We start from the raw sequence: 20,907 nt of genomic DNA, 5'->3' as shown, positions 1-20,907 counted from the left end.
TTCCACCTTTTGTACAGGTGGGATAGATGGAAATAATCACTCTCCCTGGGAGAGATACTTTGGCAGGTGGTCCTTAGCATGGATTTTACCTCCTTTCCTTCTCTTCAAATATAACTAATTCTTGCGGGAGTTTGTCTTAGTCAGCTCAGGCTGCTATAAAAGTTGTCATAGATTGAGTGGCTTATAAACAACAGACATTTATTTCTCACAGTTCTGAAGGCTGGGAGGTCCAAGATGAAGGTGCCAGCAGATTCAGTGTCTCATGAGGGCAACTCCTCCTGCCTTGCAGGTGGTTGTCTTCATACTGTGTCCTCACATGGCAGAAAGAGGGATCATCTCTCTCATATCTCTTCTTGTAAGGGCACTAATCCGATTCCTGAGGGCTCCACCCACATGACCTAATACCTCCCAAAGGCCCCACCTCCAATTACTACCACATTGAGGATCAGGGCGTCAACATATGGACAGGGAAGGGGGCGGGGGGATGCAAACATTCACTCCATATCAGAGTTTATTCCTAAGTAAAAAACAAACAAAAGAAAAGAATAAAACAAGAACTTTGAAGAGCAAAAGACACTCAGTGGGTTAAAGCCATGGGGAGAATGGGGGTCCTGGCTCCCCGTTGCAATTTGACCACCCTACACATTCACCCTCAAACCTGCTGCGTTGTTAGCTGTGGTTGCCCCAGGGACCTAATAATTTTAAGGCTTTGCAGGAGGCATATTAGCCCATATGGGCAAGCAGAGTAGCATTTAGGGTGACATGTGAGGCAGGACTCCTTTTTCATGTCCAATTCTGCTATTTCCAATCTGTCATTAGAGCACAATATGTGTGATGTCCACTACAGCAGGTACCAGGCTGAAGGCCTCTCAAGAGGATCATAAATGAAGACAGACTAGCTCCATTAAGTATGTTGTAAAATAAATTATTCTTCTACTACTTTTCCTCCCTTGGGTTTTTGAGTTAGTCTGTGTGATACTATTAGCATCTGTCTTACTTTCTCCTTTAGGACAAAGAATAAAGTCAGTTGCTTTAGAAGAAAGTATAAACATCTTGTCAAACAAAGAGGAAAATTGGGCTCTTTGGAATGTGCAGGCCCCGATTAAATAGGAAAAGGGGAAGCAGACCCCAAGTCATAGAAGCAAGGGTTACAGAATAGAATAAACTTTTCAGTGGGGAAATCTTGGACTCTGTATGGACGCTGTCCCATAAATATCTCCCACAAGCCACACATACCACTGATCTAAGTCCACCGGGCAACCTAGATTATGATGCTTCTAGGGAGACTGAATCTATAGACACAACATTAACAAATGACCTATGAACAGACCAAATCCTGTGGACCAGCTTTGCTGTGAGTAAGTCCATCTGAAACAGCAGTATCAGCAGGGATGGGGTCTCTGAGATCAACGGCCACTGCAAGGCTAGAAGTGGGGCATGGGGATGGCAGACTTTCTAAGAAATCTGCTTTTGCTAAGATGGGGTCCTCATCTAAACCACTCTCTAGAGCAAACTACCAGGATCAGAACCGGTCTCCTGCCATGACCTGTAGTGACCAGTGGGCAGCTCACCTAAAATGGGATTGAGCCTAGAGCATATCAGCCTCTGAGTGTGGGCCAGAGAAAAACAGCTAAACAGGCTGTTTATTTCAAAATTCTCAAATTCTCTAGTCTGCATGCCAAGTACGATACAGTGAACAAGGGGATTCAGCCGGAGCTGGAATTGATCAGACATGAGTTGCACACAATGGCATATAGGTTTTAACTGGCACACTAAGCCCTCCTGGCTCATAGTTGCTCTCTGGGGTGTTGTGTTAAGGAGGATCCTGAGCCTGAATCTGAGCCCAACAGGAAAGAGGACCATGATCAGTGGCAATATGTACCATGGGCCAGGATTGGAAAAATAGCGGCCATGTGCCATATACGTACCATCTCCGAACACACACTGACAGTAATGCTCTGGGCCTAGAAAAGTAGGCTGGAATCTAGTCATGGAAAGCTTCAGATATCAGACTAAAGAGTCTGCCCTTCATTTTGTGGAATTTTGTGGTTCGTTTGGTCAGAGCAGTAGTTCTAAAAATATGGAATGTGAATGTCTTTAGCCAGATCCATTCTCTCCACCTGGCAGCAAGCCTCCACAGCTCCCTGTCATCCTAAACATTCAGTCACATCTTACGCCTAAATCACCTGAAGGTATTTGAGTTTGCAGCCCTGTTGCAGGAATTAGAGAATCACTGATGGATTGCGAGCTGGATTGTGAGCTGAAAAATGACATGCTCAGAACAGATTTTAGGAAGATTATTCTTGCAAAGATATAAAAGATGGATTGGAGGGAAGGAAAAAGTAGAAGTTGCAATACCACTTAAGAAGTTCCTGGAACCCTTTACTTAAGTTACATAGACCTAAACTAGGACTATGGGAATAAAAAGAGTGAGCTAAGAGTCGTGCAGAAACGATACCAAGGTGCAGATTGGGTGTAGTAGGTGGAAAGAAGAGAGACTTCAAAATAATGTCAAAGTTTAAACCTGAGGGCCTGCGTGAAGACTGGTGATCCCATTAATAGATATAGGGAATTCAAATAGAGGAACAGCTTTAGGCTGGGGTGTAGGAAGGAAGGAGATGAGTGGATGAATTGTAGAACCCAGTTATTTTTCTGATGATGCTACTGTTATATGGACTCACAACACAGCATTTTCCTGAGAAAACCTGTGAGTTAAACGTGGTGTCTTGGACTTCCCTGGTGGCGCAGTGGTTGAGAATCCGCCTGCCAATGCAGGGGACACGGGTTCGAGCCCTGGTCTGGGAAGATCCCACATGCCGTGGAGCAACTAAACCCGTGCGCCACAACTACTGAGCCTGTGCTCTAGAGCCCGCGAGCCACAAATACTGAGCCCACGTGCCACAACTACTGAAGCCCACGTGCCTAGAGCCCGAGCTCTGCAACAAGAGAAGCCACCACAATGAGAAGCTCGCGCACCGCAACGAAGAGTAGCCCCCGCTCGCCTCAACTAGAGAAAGCTGCGCGCAGCAACGAAGACCCAGTGCAGCCAAAAATAAATAAATAAATTTATAAAAAACAAAACAAAAAAATATGGTGTCTTGTCCTATCTTTTCCAAGACTAATGGAGGGAGTCCAATTTGGACACCTGGCTGGGATTAAAGGTTTAGCCAGTGGCCATGGAATAGAGCCAAATTAGCTGGGATAGAATCTGTGCCCTTGACCAGAAGAGCAAAGGACTAGCTGGTAATCAGCTTCAGCCATTTAATCAGGTATCGGTTTCCTGTCCTCAGCTTCTTGCCAGCTGGATGGTCGCCTTGCCTTACCTCCTGGCACAGCTTTGGGTAGCTGTCACACTGAACTTGTTTGATGCCTCATCTCTGTCGGTCAAGTGTGGAATTGATGGGGTGAGCACGATAGGGAGTGGGAAAGTATGGCTAGGCCAACAACAAGTGTGGGTACAGTCTTGCTGGATGCCTAGGATTGCACCTTGCCTGCCCATTGGGTCCAGGAGTCCTGCTTCATGATGCCAGATGTGGGGCTTGCTAGTGACCCTTGCCGCACACCCCCCACCCAACATCTTGTCATCGATACTTGATGCCAAGACCCGTTCTCACCTGTTGAGTCCCAGTTCAGTTATCAATTAATTTAGTGGCTTGGTATAATCTTTTTGTTGTTTTTTCATGCTTGTATAGATTGACTGGGGCTCAAGTGAATGTCTCACGGGACCTTCACACGTCTGTGGATGGGGCTAGAATATCCAAGGTGCTTCATTCACATGTCTGGTTCCTTGGCAGGGACAGCTGGAAGCTGGACTCAGCTGGGCTACTGATGGCTGGGTCTCTTCCTCTCACCATACAGGCTCCGGCCTCTCCATGTTTCATATGGCCTGCTCACATGGTCTCTCCAGCAGGTAGCTGAACGTCTTATACGGTGCCCAGGGATTTCCAAAGCACAAAAGCAAAAGCTTCCATGCTTTCTGGTGACTTAAGCTCAGAACTGGCACAGTGTCACTTCTGCCTTGTTGTGTTAAACTGAATCATACAGCCAGCCTACGTTCAGAATGGGAAGGGACTTCTTAAGGATGTGAATATTGGGAGGTGCAATTCACTGGGGGGGCGGGCATCTGATGGCTTCACATCTGTCTCTGAATAAAATCCTCTAAGGAGCTCTGGGAACTGTACCCCACACCCTCTGACCTCAACTCATCCTCTCTCCCTCCCTCCCCCAATTCTCTCTAGCTACACTGGCCCCTTGCTTTCCTTCAGCCTGGGAGAGGTGGGGGGAAAGGAGACCTCAGGGAGGTGGTGGTGAGAGCCTGAGTGGGTCTTGCCAGACATGTAGGAATCATTTAGGAAGACAGTTAATGGTAAGGGAATCCCAAGAAAGGGTAGAACATTTAAGAGCACTGAGGATTTTGAAAATTGCCAATTGTGTGATTAGAACATAGAGTAGCTCTTGGGGTATTACAGAAGATGAGGCTAAGAGACAAATTATGAAGGAAATTATGTGCCAAGCCAAAAAATTTCATTTTGGTTCCCTAGATATTGAAGGGTTGTAAGCAGGAAAAACTTGATTAGATTTGCATTTTAGAAAGAGCACTCTTTGGCAGTTTGGAAGATGCAAAGTTCGTGGGCCCATGAAAGATGAGGTGGAGTAGAGATAATCATAATTGTCTTCTATCCAATCAGTGAATGAAAGATTCTTTGTAATATCCCGTCCCAATCTGTTCCTGTTGAGGCCCAGGAACTACCTCTTCATGCTCTTTCTCGTTAAATATGCTGTTCCCAGCTAATTTATATCTTCCACTGCAAGAAAAAGGTAGCAACACAGTTATTACTCAAATGTCGTGGCTTTCGCAAGCTATTTCTGTAGAAACAATATAGATCTTTTTGCTCCTGCAGTTCCCTAAAATCAGTTATTTCGCACTGTTTGTATCATTACTCCTGATGTGGGAACATCCGTCATGCTGCCTGTCACACTGGCTTCCAGTGATCCTCTCGGAGGTTGTTATTCTCTCAGAGATCATTATCATTGATCATGATCACAAATGCAAGTCTTGTCCAGGGGATGCAGGAAAATGTGAACCATAATTCATTTTCTGCTCATGTTAAATTTATTGTTCAGGATTTTATACCTTAAATGTAAAATAGCTCATATTCCAACCATGACTTCTTTTGAACTCTTTAGGCCATACTCACTGCATTCCTAGAATGTTATCTCTCTTAACATTGAACACACTCTGAACTTCCACACCACCACCTTCAGTGAGGATGGGAGAGGAGCCTGTGGATCTAATGGGAAGAGCACAGGTCCATTTACTCAAGGAATGTCCATCCCTCATCTGGCAGGCCTTAAGACCTACCTGGGAGAACACGATGTCACCATATCAATCAGAGGAAAGAAAGGACATTGATCAGAAGGCCTGCTGCTGCTGCACAGCAATGATCTCAAAGGCCTTGGAGGAGACAGGTGTGGTTACTCCTGAGGACTCCCTGATATGTGGTACGTCGCCTGCAAAAGGAGCGGGGTGACTGCCCTGGGTGCCAGCAGCAAAGGTTAGAGGTAAAGGATTCCTGCTACCACTGTCAATACCCTTGGGTGCTCGAGAAGGATTCCTGCTACCACTGTCAATACCCTTGGGTGCTCGAGACCAGAGATGGCACTGTAGTTGGAGCATGGACACTCAAGAGCCAATGCACAGGCCCACAGATGCAGCTCAAGTCCGAAGATGGGCAGTGGACTATCAGTTGTCCAAAGCCCTGATTTTTTCTTATGTCTTTTGTGAGTGTCAGTAACCCCAAATCAGAATGTTAGCACTACTCTGGCACCCCAATCTTAAACTATCTTGTGAAATAAATACTGCATTGGCCAGTAGGAACAATCTGCTTGTCAGTCTGCACTCCTGGAACTGGGGCTTGGCCATGTGATCCCAGAAAAACCCTATAGGGGCAAGCTCCAGAGTTCCTTGGGACAACTGGTTGACCACCCATACCAGGTAGAGTTTCAGAGAGCACTCTGAAGAGGAGAAACAGGGACCAGGAACCATGCGGGCTAGGAAATAACTTGCCTGGATGGCACTGCTGTACCCAGCCAGTCCCAGGCACTGAAGGGGACTTAGAAATGTTTTTTAACAATTTATTTATTTTATTTATTTATTTTTTGCTGTGTTGGGTCTTCATTGCTGTGCGCGGGCTCTCTCCAGCTGCAGGGAGCAGGGGCCACTCTTTGCTGCAGCGCGCAGGCCTCTGATTGCGGCGGCCTCTCTTGTTGCGGAGCATGGGTTCTAGGCGTGCGGGCTTCAGTAGTTGTGGCACGTGGGCTTCAGTAGTTGTGGCACGCGGGCTCTAGAGCACAGGCTCAGTAGTTGTGGTGCACGGGCTTAGTTGCTCCACGGCATGTGGGATCCTCCCGGACCAAGGCTCGAACCCGTGTCCCCTGCATTGGCAGGCGGACTCTCAACCACTGCACCACCAGGGATGCCCTGGGACTTAGAAATTTTTGAGGAAAGCCCTCTAAAACATGAAGCCCACTTTGTGGCAAGGTGCCCTGCTTGCCCATGTCTAAGTGTGGTGCTCACAGTTTAAGGGGCACTGGATTGAATTGCTAGGGATTCATTTGAGAGACTCTTAGAAGAAGCTAAGGGAAATGATCCATAATAATGATTTCCAAACTCTTCTCCCCCCTCCCCTTCTCTTGAACATATATATATATATATATATATTTATTTATTTTTTCAAACGGCTCTTACAAGGAACACCAGTAGGTAAACAGATACAAGCCCACATCATGGTGGTTGAAGTGGGTCATAAGGGCTCAGAATCAGGGGTACTGAACTCAGGGCTGATGGCTGAGTTCAGTACCCCTACCCCTGAGACACCTCTGTCTCTATGGAACACTAGGAAAACGATGGGCCTCCATGGAACACAGTTTGAAAACCACACATCTAAAGACTGTGCACACAGCCTGGTGGTTTAAGTCTGAATTGCTGCTCGCTCTGCTGTTAGTATTGTAGCCATCCACTAAGATTTCCCACGTGGTGTTTTCTGATTGGCTTTGGAAGTTTGTTGAACTTAAAGCCACTTTAACTTTTTCAGTTTTCCTTTTTCCTCAGGAATCCAGTTCAAATCTTTGTTAAGTCTTACAGTTCTCCCCTGCTTCCAACTGCCCTACATAAGACTATAAGGAAATTTTAGGTAAGGGAGTTGTTGTTATTTATAGACAATTTATAATAACTCCCCCCAAAAGGAAATACCAAAAGAGTAAAATAATCTACCCAAATGCTTACAACCAAATGAATTGGAGTGAAACATGACGGTTAGTATCCATACTTGTGCTTGGTTCTGTGTGAAGGACGGTGTCCCTGCAATTTCATTTCAGGCCCACTTGGAAATGATTTATTTTCACTGGAAAGTCATCCAATTTTTTCTTCCAAAATCCCTTTATCAAATGGCTCCAGGAGGGTTTCACTGTTTTCTGAAGAAGAACAGTAAAGCTATTGTGCCTTAAACTGGAATGACTGACAGCAAAGGAGGCCGAACTTAGTGCCTTTGCACCACAGATAAAAGGGCTGCTTTGAAATTCTTGCCAACCAGTTGACAGTATTTTCATTATTTCTGGAAGCCTAACAGTGGAAACCTTTTAAAGGAGCAGGACTTTGTGTCGCACACCCAGGATAAGTTAGCTGAAATAGTGCACATTCTACCTCTCCTGAAGCTTCCAGAGGCTAAAGGCTGATGACCTACAAAAGTGACTTCACTAAAGATGTAGAAATGAAACCCAAACGGGTTGTAGGGATATCAGATCAAACCTGACCACTGAAGAAAATGTGGAACAACCGAGAGGAATCTCTATTTCAGTGGCCTGCAAGCCGAAGCCTGGCTAGAAATTGGGCAGAGGGTTGCAGAGAGTAGGAGCCAGAACAGGGGCAGGGCCTCTTCCACTGGTGGATGGAGTAAGTTAATGAAAGAGGAACTGCCTTTTGAACACTTTTCTCTTTGAGTGCTTGCAGAGTGAGCTCTGTTGTTTTAGCCCCACGTCTTACCGATCCTTGAAATGGTGCCGCTATGGGAGAATTGCTCAGACTTGCTCCTACTGTCCTCCTTCTCCCTCTACTGTCAACAGTGCCACCTGCAAGGTGCCTTCAAGTGGGGAAGGACACTTTATCAACCCACACATTTGAGCATCCATCAGGGCACAGTTCAGCATCACCTCCTCTGAAGCCTCCTTGTTCCTTTTATTCAGAATTAAGCTATGCTACCACCATGAGCTTTAAATCTTAGCTTTATGCAGGATGCCTTGCACTTTATTATGTTGTGTATTTTAATGAGGTAATCCCTGTAGACACGAATCCTGTCTTATTTACACTCTGTTCTCTGTCAGCATCCACACCACACTTGTCTTTTCTGGATTTTCAGATCCTTGGATGTTAGTTGAGAATGCCACATGCTTGGTAGATTTAAAAACAAATAAACATCGGTTTATTGGCCATTGTGATGACACTTTTTGTGGAGTACCTCTCTATGTCTATTCCTCACTTTTCTATTGAGTCAGTCACCTGGCTTTTTCATATTGGTTTGTAGGGTTACATATTCTGGATAACAATCCTTTGTCAGTTGTGAGTATTGCAAATATCTTCTCCCACTCTGTGGCTTCTCTTTTCATTCTCTCAATGGTGTCTTTTGGTGAAAAGAAATTCCTAGTTTTACATAGTCCAATTCATCATTTTATTTACAGCTAGTGTGTCTCAAGAAATCTTTGCCTAGTCCCAAATCATAAGGGTAGTCTCCTAAATTTTCTTCTAGAAGCATTATTTTCCTTTTCATGTTAACTAGTCAATCAATCATGATCAACTCTTTCTAGACAGGTGTGTAAATATCTACAGCTCTCAAGGTCACCATCACTCAGCCTAGTTCTATCAATACTTACAAACGCATAATAATGCCCTGTGTAAGTTCTCAAACATTTACCTCTAATAACTTAAAAGAGAATGTTAGTCAAGTTCATAAAGTTTTCTACACTTCACTTACTTCACTGGGGCCCTTCGAACACAGAGCTAGACTAAGAGAGGCAGAAAACATGGTTTGTCAAAAAAAAAATCTTTGGTGTTAAACAGAGCCAGGTTTAAATCCCAGTGCAACTTCTTAGCTGTTTGTGACCTTGGGCAAATTACTTAATTGCTTTCAGCCTTGGTTTCCTGATCTGGAAGATGGGGAGAGTAATAGCTAAGATGTTGGAATGTTTGCTACGTGCCAGAATCTATGCCAAGTGCTTCACCTGCGTGATCTCATGTAAGCCTCAAGGCAACCCTAATAGTTATGTACAGTTAATATTGTATTATGTCCTCTTACAGATGATAAAAAAGCCAAACAGCAAGTCAGTGGTGGATCCATGATTTAAATCTGGGTAGGCTGACCCCAGGGCTCACATCTGTAGACACTGTGCATACTTCGATACTAAAAATCAAGAGCCCTGTTGTGACAATAAAATGAAATAAGCCATGTAGAGTGCTTAATTCAGTGTCTGGACCCTATTAAGTGCTTAATAAATATTAGAGTTTGTGAATACAATGATAATCAAGGAACTAATTTGTATTATCCCCATTCCCAGCCACTTTGAAAGTTAGAGCTAGAATCCTCATTTGCTTTGGGAAATGACACAAAGAAATCTTTTGAGTTACAGGTGAGAATATCATGAACATCATATGTTGGTATGATTGAGGTTAGAAATACTTACTGATTACACAACCAGCATCATAATCTTAATGAATTGCTTAGTTTTCCTCTGTTCTGTCTTTCCTTCCTTTGTTCTTTCACTCAGCAAATATTTACTGAGTGTTTAGTATGTGCCAGGCCCATTCTAGGAGCCAGTAACACAGCAGTGAACACAACAATCAAATTCTCTGCCCTGTGAGCTTACATTCTGACTGGGGAAGATAGACAATAAATAAACAGGTAACTATGTAATATTTAGTAAGTGCTCTGAAGGTACATAATGCAGATTAAAATAATAGAGAGTGAAGAGGCAGGGGGCAAAGGGGATTCATTTATGAAAAGGGAGTCCAGGGAAGGCTGCTTTGTTGAGGTAACGTTTGAATAGACACCAAATGAAGTGAGGAGGAGAACCACGAGGCTACTGGGGGACAGAGGATTGCAAGTGGAGGAAAGCAGTAGTTTCAAAGGCCCTGAGGTGGGAGTGTATTAGAAATATTCAAGGAACAGCAAGGAGGCCAGTGTGACTGGAGTAGAGTGAGCATGGGAGTGAATGAGACCAGAGAGGTATATTAAGCCAGATCATGGAAGGCCTTAGGGCCTTGGTAAGGGAGGGTATTAGTGAGAGGTAGTTTTACATAATAGTTGAGAACATAGTTTCTGTCAGCAAATTCTCTAAGTTCAAATGCTAGCTTTACTGTTTATGTGACCTTGAGCATTTTATGGTACCTCTTTGTGTCTCATCTGTACAGTTTTCTCATCTGTAAAACGGGTTTAACAATATTGAATTAAGCTTAAGCAAATTCTGGCAATTTTTTTTTGCATCTAGGTAAAGAGCTGAAATTAAAGCATTTCTTTTTTTGAACTTGTAATTTGTGGAAGGTGTTAAGCCTTCACTTGCATAAATACCAAAAATGGATTTTGTATTAACTGCATAGAGGGTGGTGTTTCAGACTATTATCATGAGATAATCGACAAAAGAGTATCAGTGGTAGTATTTCACTAATTGGTGATAGTACTAATCATTAATTACAGTGGCTAATCAGTGATAGTATTTCAATCAACAAATGACTTTGCATGTTACCAGTGAGTTTCCAATGAGACTTGAGAATAGGTCTGAGTCTGAACGCCTATGAGACTACATGTCAGAATGAACTTTCTCCCAGACTTAATCAGAGCCTTTCATTAAGATGGCTCAAGTAATGGATATGAAGATGAATCTAGGCCATGAGGATATAGCCTATAAAGGAAGATAGGTTTTGTTAGTGTTCTAATATACAATTAGATTTCCAGTCTAGACTCTTCTGAAAACAACACAAGCAGCCAAGTACATCAGGTCAAGATTTTAATTCAGAAAGGGGGATGAGAATAAATATTTTGTAGGGTTGTTCTTCCTTATTAAAGGGTGACCTCTATTACAGAGTATGTTTTGAGATCTGATATATATTTGGCAGTGCCGATGTCATCAGCGTCTTTGATTCACTTCCCAAAGCGAAGAGAGAAACACAAGTGGAGAGGAAGTTGGGATTTATTTGGATTCCTTGCTTCCAAATGCAATACCTACTGCATTTACATCTCTTACTGCCTCAGTTAGCCATTAGCCCAAGATTATTTTTTTCCTCCAGGGTGGTAAGTAAGCAAATGGCTTGAGCAGCAACCTCTATGCTAATTCTGAGGTAGAGGCTGACTATGATTATGAGAAATCTTGTTCCATTTTCATTCATTCAACCATCACTTTGTAAAACATCCACCATGCTGACCCTGAGAATCTCAGAGTTCCACCATCACTGCTACCTTTGCTCTTCCCTCAAGAACAGGATCAAGGGCAAGAAGAGTGACTGAGACAGGTTTCTAGAAAGTATAGTCTTTTTGAAAGGGTTTAAATTGGCCTGTTTTGGGGAAAATGTTCTGCTGACACTGATTCTTTGGATACTTTTCATCCCATAAGGCTGGATAAGATGGATCTAGAAGTTATGTCTATGGGATAACAGGCCAAAGAATAAAAATCAGGGATGCTGTTGACCAGGAGATATTCACAGCTCCTCTCACTCCCCCCACATCCCCTTATTTCACCCCTAACAGTAAAGAGTCTGTCCATGCTGTTGGCCCTGGATATCTTTTCCTTGATAGGGCCAGAGGCTAAGACAAAAGGCCTAAGGACTCAGACTAGTCTGGGCAAAAATACATTCAACCAAGTTATATGTGGTCTATGCTAGGTCACAAGGCTCTGCACTTGGGCTTGGGCTTCATTGACCAGCATCATTTTCTGTGCATATATTTCACTCTAGAGCAGAATTCAGGTATGCAGATTTCCTTGGCCATCAATTCCTCCATCTCCCTGTGTTCCCAACAAGTGGCATAGATTTGATGATCCAAGAAGGCATATTCCCTGGGGACCAGCAGTTGGGGAGTAGAAGCCCGCAGAGAGTGAGGGAAGCTTTTGTAGGATTTGATATTAGCAGAAAAAGGGATTCCTTTGGGGTGCCAGCTTGACCAGGATTTAGAACGCTGGGCCAGCAAAGAACTGTGAGAGCCAAGGCCAAGTCGTCAGTCAGCTCTGCCCGATGGATCTGAAGGCTCTGACTTCCACTGCTCTGGAAGCTCAGCTGAGGAAGTCAAGCCAGGAGGATGAGATCACTGTTGCCTTATTACTGTCCCACATGTAACAAAATGGGGTGGCAGGGAGAGTTCTCTTTCCAGAGAATACTCTGTCTTGTCGCTTAGTCAAACAAGGACAAGAACGTTTCAAAATGTGTGACATTTCAGCAGGAGGCAGGTACAGGTCCACCATCCTTCCTCTGCAATTACAAAATCCAAAAAGCTCTGAAAAACAGAACACTTTTTTATAAGGGCAGAGACAAAACTCATTTGGTGGCAAAGACAGTTCTGATCATTATATGTGTCTCAGAGCTCCCGCTCATCACTATCATATCTGCTGTGTGCATTTTTGTTATTTTGAAATTTGGGTTTAATTTCACTCTTTGAAAAGAGTAGAAGCTGTCCCTGTAAGTAACAGGGAAAAGAAGAAAAGGAAGTACCCGTTGTAATCAATAATGTAGTAAGAAAAGTTATTACAGAAGAAAACGTGGTGTCTGTCTTAATGAAAAATAAAATATTGGAATCAAAACAATGTATGACTGAAAACTGAATGTCAAGTTGTGGAAGATTTCCTATGCAGTGATGATCAAGAACTAATTGCAAAGGGCAAATAATGTAGATCATGACTGTGTGTTTATCAGATGGATTTGACAATGCAGAAGTGAACATATACTTCTAGTTTGTTGGTCCTGAAGCAAGCTACTTTAATATACTATAAAAATTGAGCATGACATCAATGTGAATATTCAGAAGGCTGCTGTATTAGTCAGGGTTCTCCAGGGAAACAGAAGCAATAGGGTATGATTTTTTGTATATTTTTAAACATATGTAAAAAAGATTTATTTTAAGGAATTGGCTCACATGATTATGGGGTCTGGCAATTCCAAAATCTCAGATTTTGCACTGAGGCCTTCAACTGCATGAATGAGGCCCACTGACATTGCTGAGGGTAATCTTCTTAAAGTCAACTAGTTGTAGATGTTAATCACATCTACATAATACCTTCACAACAGCATCTAGACTGGTGTTTGACCAAATAACTGGCCACCATAGTCAAGCCAAGTTGACACATAAAATTTGACCATCATAATTGCCTAGAGAATTTAAGAGCATCATAATGTAAAATATCTAAAACATCTGCAATGAAAGCACTCCTACTGATGTTGAAGAAACTGAAATCTTGATAAATTTGTTAAAATAATGTCTGATGTAAACTTTAGCCTTGAAAATATTTATAATTTTGATAATAAAGCTTTTTACCAGTACTAAAGTTCCCCCCTCACACCACCTATAAAAGAAAAATCATTAACAATGGCTGAGGAGAGAGTACCTATAGATTTTGACAACACTAAACACAGGTGGACTGTTCTTGCATGTTCAGAACTGCAGGAACACATGAGATACACTTGGTAGTGCCTGGAAAAAGCCTACATCCAAGAAATTTGAAAGGTGCATGCAACTTATCTGTACAATAGTATGCAAACAAGAAAGTCTGTGTAATACTTTACTGGAGAAAAATATTTCTAGAGAAGAGAAATATTTTATGATGATTTAATAACTACCTTGTACCGTGAACGTAGGCTCCTTTCAGGCAAGCTGGACTGGAAGAAAGCCATAACATTGTGTTGCTCCTGGACCATGGCTTTGCACACTTTCCTCCTAAACTTTTTGCCTAATGAAAAAGTTTTTCTTTTCCTCTGAAGATGACATAAGTACTACAACCTTGGGACCAAAGAATTTTGTACACTACGAAGAGCAAGTATAAACACTGTTTCCAAGCTGTATGCTTACTTCAGTGAACAGAAGCCCAGGAATATAAGACTTCCTGAAAGAGTTTAGTCTTGAGGATAACATTTATGGTGCTGCCAATGCTCAGAATGATATAGTTAAGTCAACATTGACAAAAGATGAGCACAGAATTTTGGCTACTCTGACAGTGGAAAATAAAGTTGCCAACAAAGACTTAGAAAAATTTGGGGTCGTAAATGAAAAAGTAATGATATCAATCTCTATTGCCAGAATATGTTAGAAGAAGCTGATAGCAAACAAATATTGGTCATTGACTGCAATGTAATTGTGTTTCTTAAGTGAAGGGAAAATTGCTAAAATGTTGCAAAATATGGCTAAACATGAGGATAATAGGGATGATAATGATGATGACATTATGAATATAGGTGAAAAAACATAAATGGTCTGGTGATCGTTAGTTAATGTGAGGTTAATTAATCGCTAGCCTTGAATATCATGCTTTCATCAATGATGAAGGGATCCTTGGCATTCACTCAATTAAAGGGAAATTGCTTAGATAGAAGTCCATATTAACGAAATAAATCAAATTGGAGGAATTTTTAGCTTTGTTTAACTTTATTAAAATTTTTTAAAAATTTATATCATTTCTTATGATTCTGTGGTTGCCTGGGAAGTTCTGATGATCTTACTTGGGCTCACTTATGTCATTGCAGTCAGATGAGAGCTTAAGTGAGACAGAAATGTCCAAGATGGTATCATTCACATGTCAGGGCAGTTGCGCTGCCTCTAAGCTGGAGTGTCTCAGTTTTCAACCGTGTAGCCTCTCATTCTCTTGTAAGCAAGGTTGAGCTTCCCACATGATGGTGGTCTCAGGATTCCAAGATGCTGAAGGTGAAAGACCTGTTAAGACATAGCCTCAGAATACATCATCCATTCCACCACATTCTATTGGTCAAAGCAAGTCATAAGACCAGCCAAAATTCAAGGGGGTGGAGAAAGAGATTCTACCATGTGATAGGAGGAGAAGCAATGTTACATTGTAAAGGGCCATGAGAGGAATTATGAGAGGATTGCCTTTATTTGCAGGCAATCTACCACAATGTCCTTATTTCCAGGATTCTTCATTCCTTTATGTAGATTCAAGTTTATTTCTGGTACCATTTTTCTTCTCTCTGAAGAACTTTAAATTTTTTGTGGTTCAGCTCCTCTGGTGATAAGTTCTCTCAGCCTTTCTTTAAAAGGGTCTTTATTTTGCCTTCTTTTTTAAAAATAATTAATTAATTAATTTATTTATTTATTTGGCTTCATGGAGTCTTTGTTGCGGCATGCGGGATCTTCGTCGTGGCAACGGGATCCTCGTCGTGGCATGTGGGATCTTAGTTCCCCAACCAGGGATCAAACCCGTGTCCCCTGCATTGGAAGGTGGATTCTTAACCACTGGACCACCAGGGAAGTCCCCTTGCCTTCTTTATTTGAAGGATATTTTTACTGCATATGAAATTCTAGGATGACATTTTTTTTCTTTAAAAATATCATTTCATTATCTTTTGCCTAGCACAGTTTCTGACAGGAAGGCTATAGTAATTCTTATCTTGTTCCTCTGTTTTTGATGTGTACTTTTTTTTTTTTGACTCACTTTAAGATTTTCTCTTTATTACTCATTTTCAGCAATTTGATTATGATATGTTTTGGTGAGGCGTGTGTATGTATTCTGCCATGGATTCATTGAGCTTCTTGGATTCTCATAGTATAGTAGAAAGAATTCTCAGATGGCTCCCATGATTCCTACCCCCTGGTGTAGACATCCTGTATAATCTCCTCCTCTTGAGGTATGAATTGTGAATATGATGGGATAGTCACTCCCATGATTAGATTATGTTCAGTGGCACAGTTGTATTTAAGAAGCAAAGATCATCCTTAGTGGGCCTGACCTAATCAGATAAGCCCTTAAAGGGAGAGGCTCTTTCTGATGAGAGAGATTTGAAGCTTGAGAGGGATTTAATGCAAGGGAGATTTTCTGTTCCTGGCTTTGAAGATGGAGGGGGCTACATGGCGAGGACCTTTGAGCAGTCTCTAGAAGCTGAAAGCAGTCCCTAGCCAACAGAAAGAAAATGGTGACTTCAGTCCTATAATCTCAATGAACTGAATCCTTCCAACCTAACTGAGCTTAGAAGATCATTCCCCAAGAGCCCCCAGCTAAGAATATACCCCAGTCAGCATCTTGAATGAGAGATGCTAATCCATGCCTGGATTTCTGGCCTACAGAAGTTGTGAGATAATAAATGGGTACTGTTTTAAGCTTCTAAGTTTGTGGAAAATTATAACATTGTGATAGAAAATTAATACACATAGATTTACAGGGTTTTTTGGTTTGTTCTTTTTTTTTTTTTTTTAAACATCTTTATTGGAGTATAATTGCTTTACAATGTTGTGTTAGTTGCTGCTGTATAACAAAGACAGGTTTTTTTTAGTTTGGAAATTTTTCAAGTATTAATTTCTCAAATATTTTTCTTTTCTTCCCCTCTTCCTTCTGGAAATCAGCTACACGTATAATGGCTTGATTTTGTCCCACAGGCACTGAGACTCTGTTCATTTCTTTTTTCAGTCTTTTTTCTCTCTGCTTCACTTTGGATGGTTTTTATTACTATGTCTTTAAGCTCAATGATTTTCTCTTCTGTAGTGTCTGATCTTCTATCAAACCCATCCAGTGAATTTTTCATATCTTTCATTGCTCTCCTCATTATGCTGATGATTTCTTTTAAATTCTTGAACATATTGAAAATAGCTGCTTTAAAATGCCGTATGCCAATTCCCTCATCTCTGTCATTTCTAGATCTATTTCTATTGATTAATTTTTTTTTTAGGTGTGACTCACATTTCCCTGCTTCTTCAAATGTCTAGTAACTTTTAGTGGCTCTTGGAATGTAAAATTGCATATTTTATTTTGTTGGACTTATTCTTTGGAGAGGGGGGTGAAGTAGAAAAGAATAGCTTTATTGCTTTGCCAGGGAAAGGGGGCCACAGTGAGCTAATGCCCTCAAAACTGTGTGTCCCCTGTTGGACTTTTTCGTAAAAGAGTGTTGGATGTCGTTGCTGTAGGCTTGATCATTTCAAGGCTTGAATGTTTCAAGGCCTCTTTTGTTAAGCCTTGTTAGTGTGGGTTTAAGAGTAACCTTTACTTCAGGGCTACTTTAGTGTTTCTGCTAATGTGTAGTCCTTTTAGGGTATCTACTGAATGCCCTAGATGTTCAGCAAGGACTCTTCACTCTGAATGATCAGAACTTGAAAGTCTCCCAGTTCTGTGTGCGCTCTGGGAATTGTTTAGCTTACAGCTTGCTGGTCATTCAACATATGAGTTTTAGGGGGACACATTTGGTCCATAGTATCTGCAGACAACTCTGGGATATTATGTAAAATATAGTATATGAATGCATAACCTTTCTAAAAATCTTTAAAATCCTAAATTATGAAATACCCAGCCACAAAGGTTTCTGACAAGAGATTGTTGACCTATACGAAAATATCCTATAACTTCCTTTTTCTTTAAATTAATTAATTAATTAATTAATTTTTGGCTGCACTGGGTCTTCGTTGCTGCACATGGGCTTTCTCTAGTTGCAGCAAGCAGGGGCTACTCTTCATTGTGGTGCATGGGCTTCTCATTGCAGTGGCTTCTCTTGTTGCAGAGCACGGGCTCTAGGGCGTGTGGGCTTCAGTAGTTGTGGTGCGAGGGCTCAGTAGTTGTGGCTCGCGGGCTCTAGAGCTCAGGCTCAGTAGCTGTGGCGCACGGGCTTAGTTGCTCCACAGCATGTGGGATCTTCCCAGACCAGGGCTCGAACCCATGTCCCCTGCATTGGCAGGTGGATTCTTTTTTTTTTTTTTTACATCTTTATTGGAGTATAAATGCTTTACAATGTTGTGTTAGTTTCTGCTGTACAACAAAGTGAATCAGCTGTATGTATACATATATCCCCATATCTCCTCCCTCTTGAGCCTCCCTCCCACCCTCCCTATCCCATCCCTCTAAATTGTCACAAAGCACCGAGCTGATCTCCCTGTGCTATGCAGCAGCTTCTGACTAGCCACCCATTTTACATTTGGTAGTGTATATACGTCAATCCTACTCTATCACTTCATCCCAGCTTCCCCTTCCCACCCTGTGCCTTCAAGTCCTTTCTGTACGTCTGCATCTTTATTTCTGCCCTGCCACTAGGTTCATCAGTACCGCTTTTTAAAATTACATATATATGCGTTAGCATACGGTATTTGTTTTTCTCTTTCTGACTTACTTCACTTTGTATGACAGATTCTAGGTCCATCCACCTCACTACAAATAACTCAATTTCGTTCCGCTTTATGGCTGAGTAATATTCCATTGTATATATGTGCCACATCTTCTTTATCCATTCATCTGTTGATGGACATTTAGGTTGCTTCCAATGTCCTGGCTATTGTAAATAGTGCTGCAATGAACATTGTGGTACGTGTATCTTTTTGAATTATGGTTTTCTCAGGGTATATGGGCAGGCGGATTCTTAACCACTGCGCCACCAGGGAAGGCCTATCCTATAACTTCTTTCCTTAAAAGAGTTGGGATTATAGAACTATTAATCCAGAAAATAATATTACAGAAATAAAAGGATATTACAGGGTTTGTTTCTCCCTCTGAGCTTCCTTCTTTCTAAAGAGGATTGGGGCTATTAGGAACCCGATGAACAGGGTCTAGAAATCTCAGCTATGTTTTACATTTCAGCCTCAGTCTACTCTGACTTTCGTGTAAAGCGATGCAGGTCCTCAGAGTCTCTGCTTACTAGTCAGGAACAAGGCAGGATCATGGGCTCCTATCACGAGCACGCACTCTCCCGGGTACAGCACTCCTCTACTCTAGCTCTGCCACTTCCTGGCGAGTGTCCTTGGGTGAGCCTCATCTCCAAAATGACAGTGATAACTGTGCTTACCTCACAGGCTGTTGTGCGGATTTGATGTAATGATCCTCAGAAAGCGCTTAGCTTAGCGCCTGCCGTGGAGTGGGCTCTCAGTGGATGTCTAGCTTTTGCTACCACTGCTTTTTTTATTCCTATTAAAGGTGGAGAAGAGGAGAAATTACTTTGGCGGTTTCCATTAAGGTGTAGGTGGCTCTGAGAAGAAGGAAACTCTCTCAACAAAAGTCCCCCTTCCTGCCCCCCCTTCACAGCTACTTCGCTTGGTCTATGGACCTCCGCTTGTGGCTCTCAGAGGGGAATGGGCCCTTTCTCCTTCCAGCTTCTGCTGCATCTGTAGAGCTTAAGGGACTTCACATTCACCAGCTCCAGGAAGGAAAGCCGGGGAATAAAGAGCAATGCTTTTCAGAGACAACTTTTTAAAACATTGCTCTTCTGATGATGACGATCCTTCTCTCTTTTTCCCAGAGATGATGCCTAGAGAACCTCCAGAATATTCACCACCTACCCCATCACTTTGCCCAGCACCACACTGCTTCCCTGTGCCTCTTCATTGTTTTCCTAAAGCTAAACAAATCATGTGGGCCCCTGAAGTTAGTGTTTGCCTAATGGGATTTTAAGCTGGATTAAATAGAAGGAACTGTACTATGGAAATACAATATTAAAATTAATTTCACTGGTTTCTTTTTACTTGTTTTAATGTGATTACTAGAACTGTTTTTGTTGGTTTTTTTTTGTTTTGTTTTGTTTTGTTTTTTGGTTTTTGGTTTTTTTTTAGGTAAGCAACAAGGATTTACTGTATAGCACAGGGAACAATATTCAATATCTTGTAATAGCCTATAATGGAAAAGAATCTGAAAAACAAATATATATATATATATATATATATCTGAGTGATTACTAGAACTTTAAAATTATACATGTGGTTCGTATTATATTTCTATTGGACAGAGCTGCCTTAGAGAATTCTAGTTTTGTTTTGTTTTGTTTTTTCCAATGAAACTTACATGCACAATTAAAAAATACTTAAATTTGGGACACGGTGTGGGGAGGTTACTAACAACCTACTTGCTTTCCCCTAAGCATCAAGTTCTCTTTGCAAGCAGCTTAAATCACCTCTTCATTTACTGAAGACCAAAACTCAAATGTTTTGAGGATTAAAGAGAAGAAAAGAGGGCCAGAGAAAGGGAGATGGTCCCTGCTGGCAGTGTCCTTGTCATATTCTGGGAAGTGAGTTGGCCAAGTGGTACTTACAGTTTGACATGTGAAAGGGAAGAAAAGAAGCCACTTCTCAACTCTAAAGTTCTAATATTTCTCTTCAGATCTCTCTCCAGCTTCTAGAAGAGCAGGTGACTTTGGGCAGGGAAGTTAAGTGGCCTTCAGGAGGAACTGCGATGGGGCCTGAGGAAGCTGACTCCTCAGAATAAACAGGTAAAGATAAAAACAGGTAGATGGAGAGTAAGCGTTTGCTTATATTCGGTGGCCTGCCGTAGTAGGAGCCAGTGATCTTAGCCTGAGTCAGTAAGATCCAGAGAATGTCAAGGTAGCGACAAGGAACCTCCATATATAGAGATTAAAAGCACACAGATGACCACAACAGTTTTCTGATGGATGACGTATAGGCTATCCACTAAGACTTGTCCCCGGTGGCAAAGTTACTGTACCAAAGTCATTTTCCTTGAAGCAGTGAGTCTTCAGTTTTCTCTCTTGCTGTTCACGTGTTGTCATTTTGCCATTAAGAAGTAAATGATGTGCAAAGTACAGGGAGATAAGCTCGGTACTTTGTGACCACCTAGAGGGGTGAGATAGGGAGGGTGGGAGGGAGACGCAAGAGGTAGGGGATATGGGGATAAATGTATATGCATAGCTGATTCACTGTGTTATACAGCAGCAACTAACACAACAATGTAAAG

At 42.0% G+C, this 20,907-nt stretch overlaps 1 protein-coding gene across 1 annotated transcript in view; it reads left to right on the top strand.

Annotated features, from left to right (window-relative positions):
* BBS10 (Bardet-Biedl syndrome 10) overlaps positions 1 to 20,357 on the top strand; it is a 64,904-nt gene extending 44,547 nt beyond the window's left edge. The window contains exon 3 of the mRNA XM_036864780.1: positions 20,317 to 20,357. Coding sequence (XP_036720675.1) covers positions 20,317 to 20,335 — 19 coding nt within the window. The 3' untranslated portion in view covers positions 20,336 to 20,357. The remainder of the gene's footprint in view (positions 1 to 20,316) is intronic.
* The last annotated feature ends 550 nt before the right edge of the window (positions 20,358 to 20,907 follow it).

Source organism: Balaenoptera musculus, chromosome 10, assembly GCF_009873245.2.
Source record: "Balaenoptera musculus isolate JJ_BM4_2016_0621 chromosome 10, mBalMus1.pri.v3, whole genome shotgun sequence".
In the NCBI taxonomy this organism is placed as follows: domain Eukaryota; kingdom Metazoa; phylum Chordata; class Mammalia; order Artiodactyla; family Balaenopteridae; genus Balaenoptera; species Balaenoptera musculus.
The sequence above is the reverse complement of the archived record's forward strand: the minus strand, read 5'-3'. Positions and strand labels throughout refer to the sequence as shown.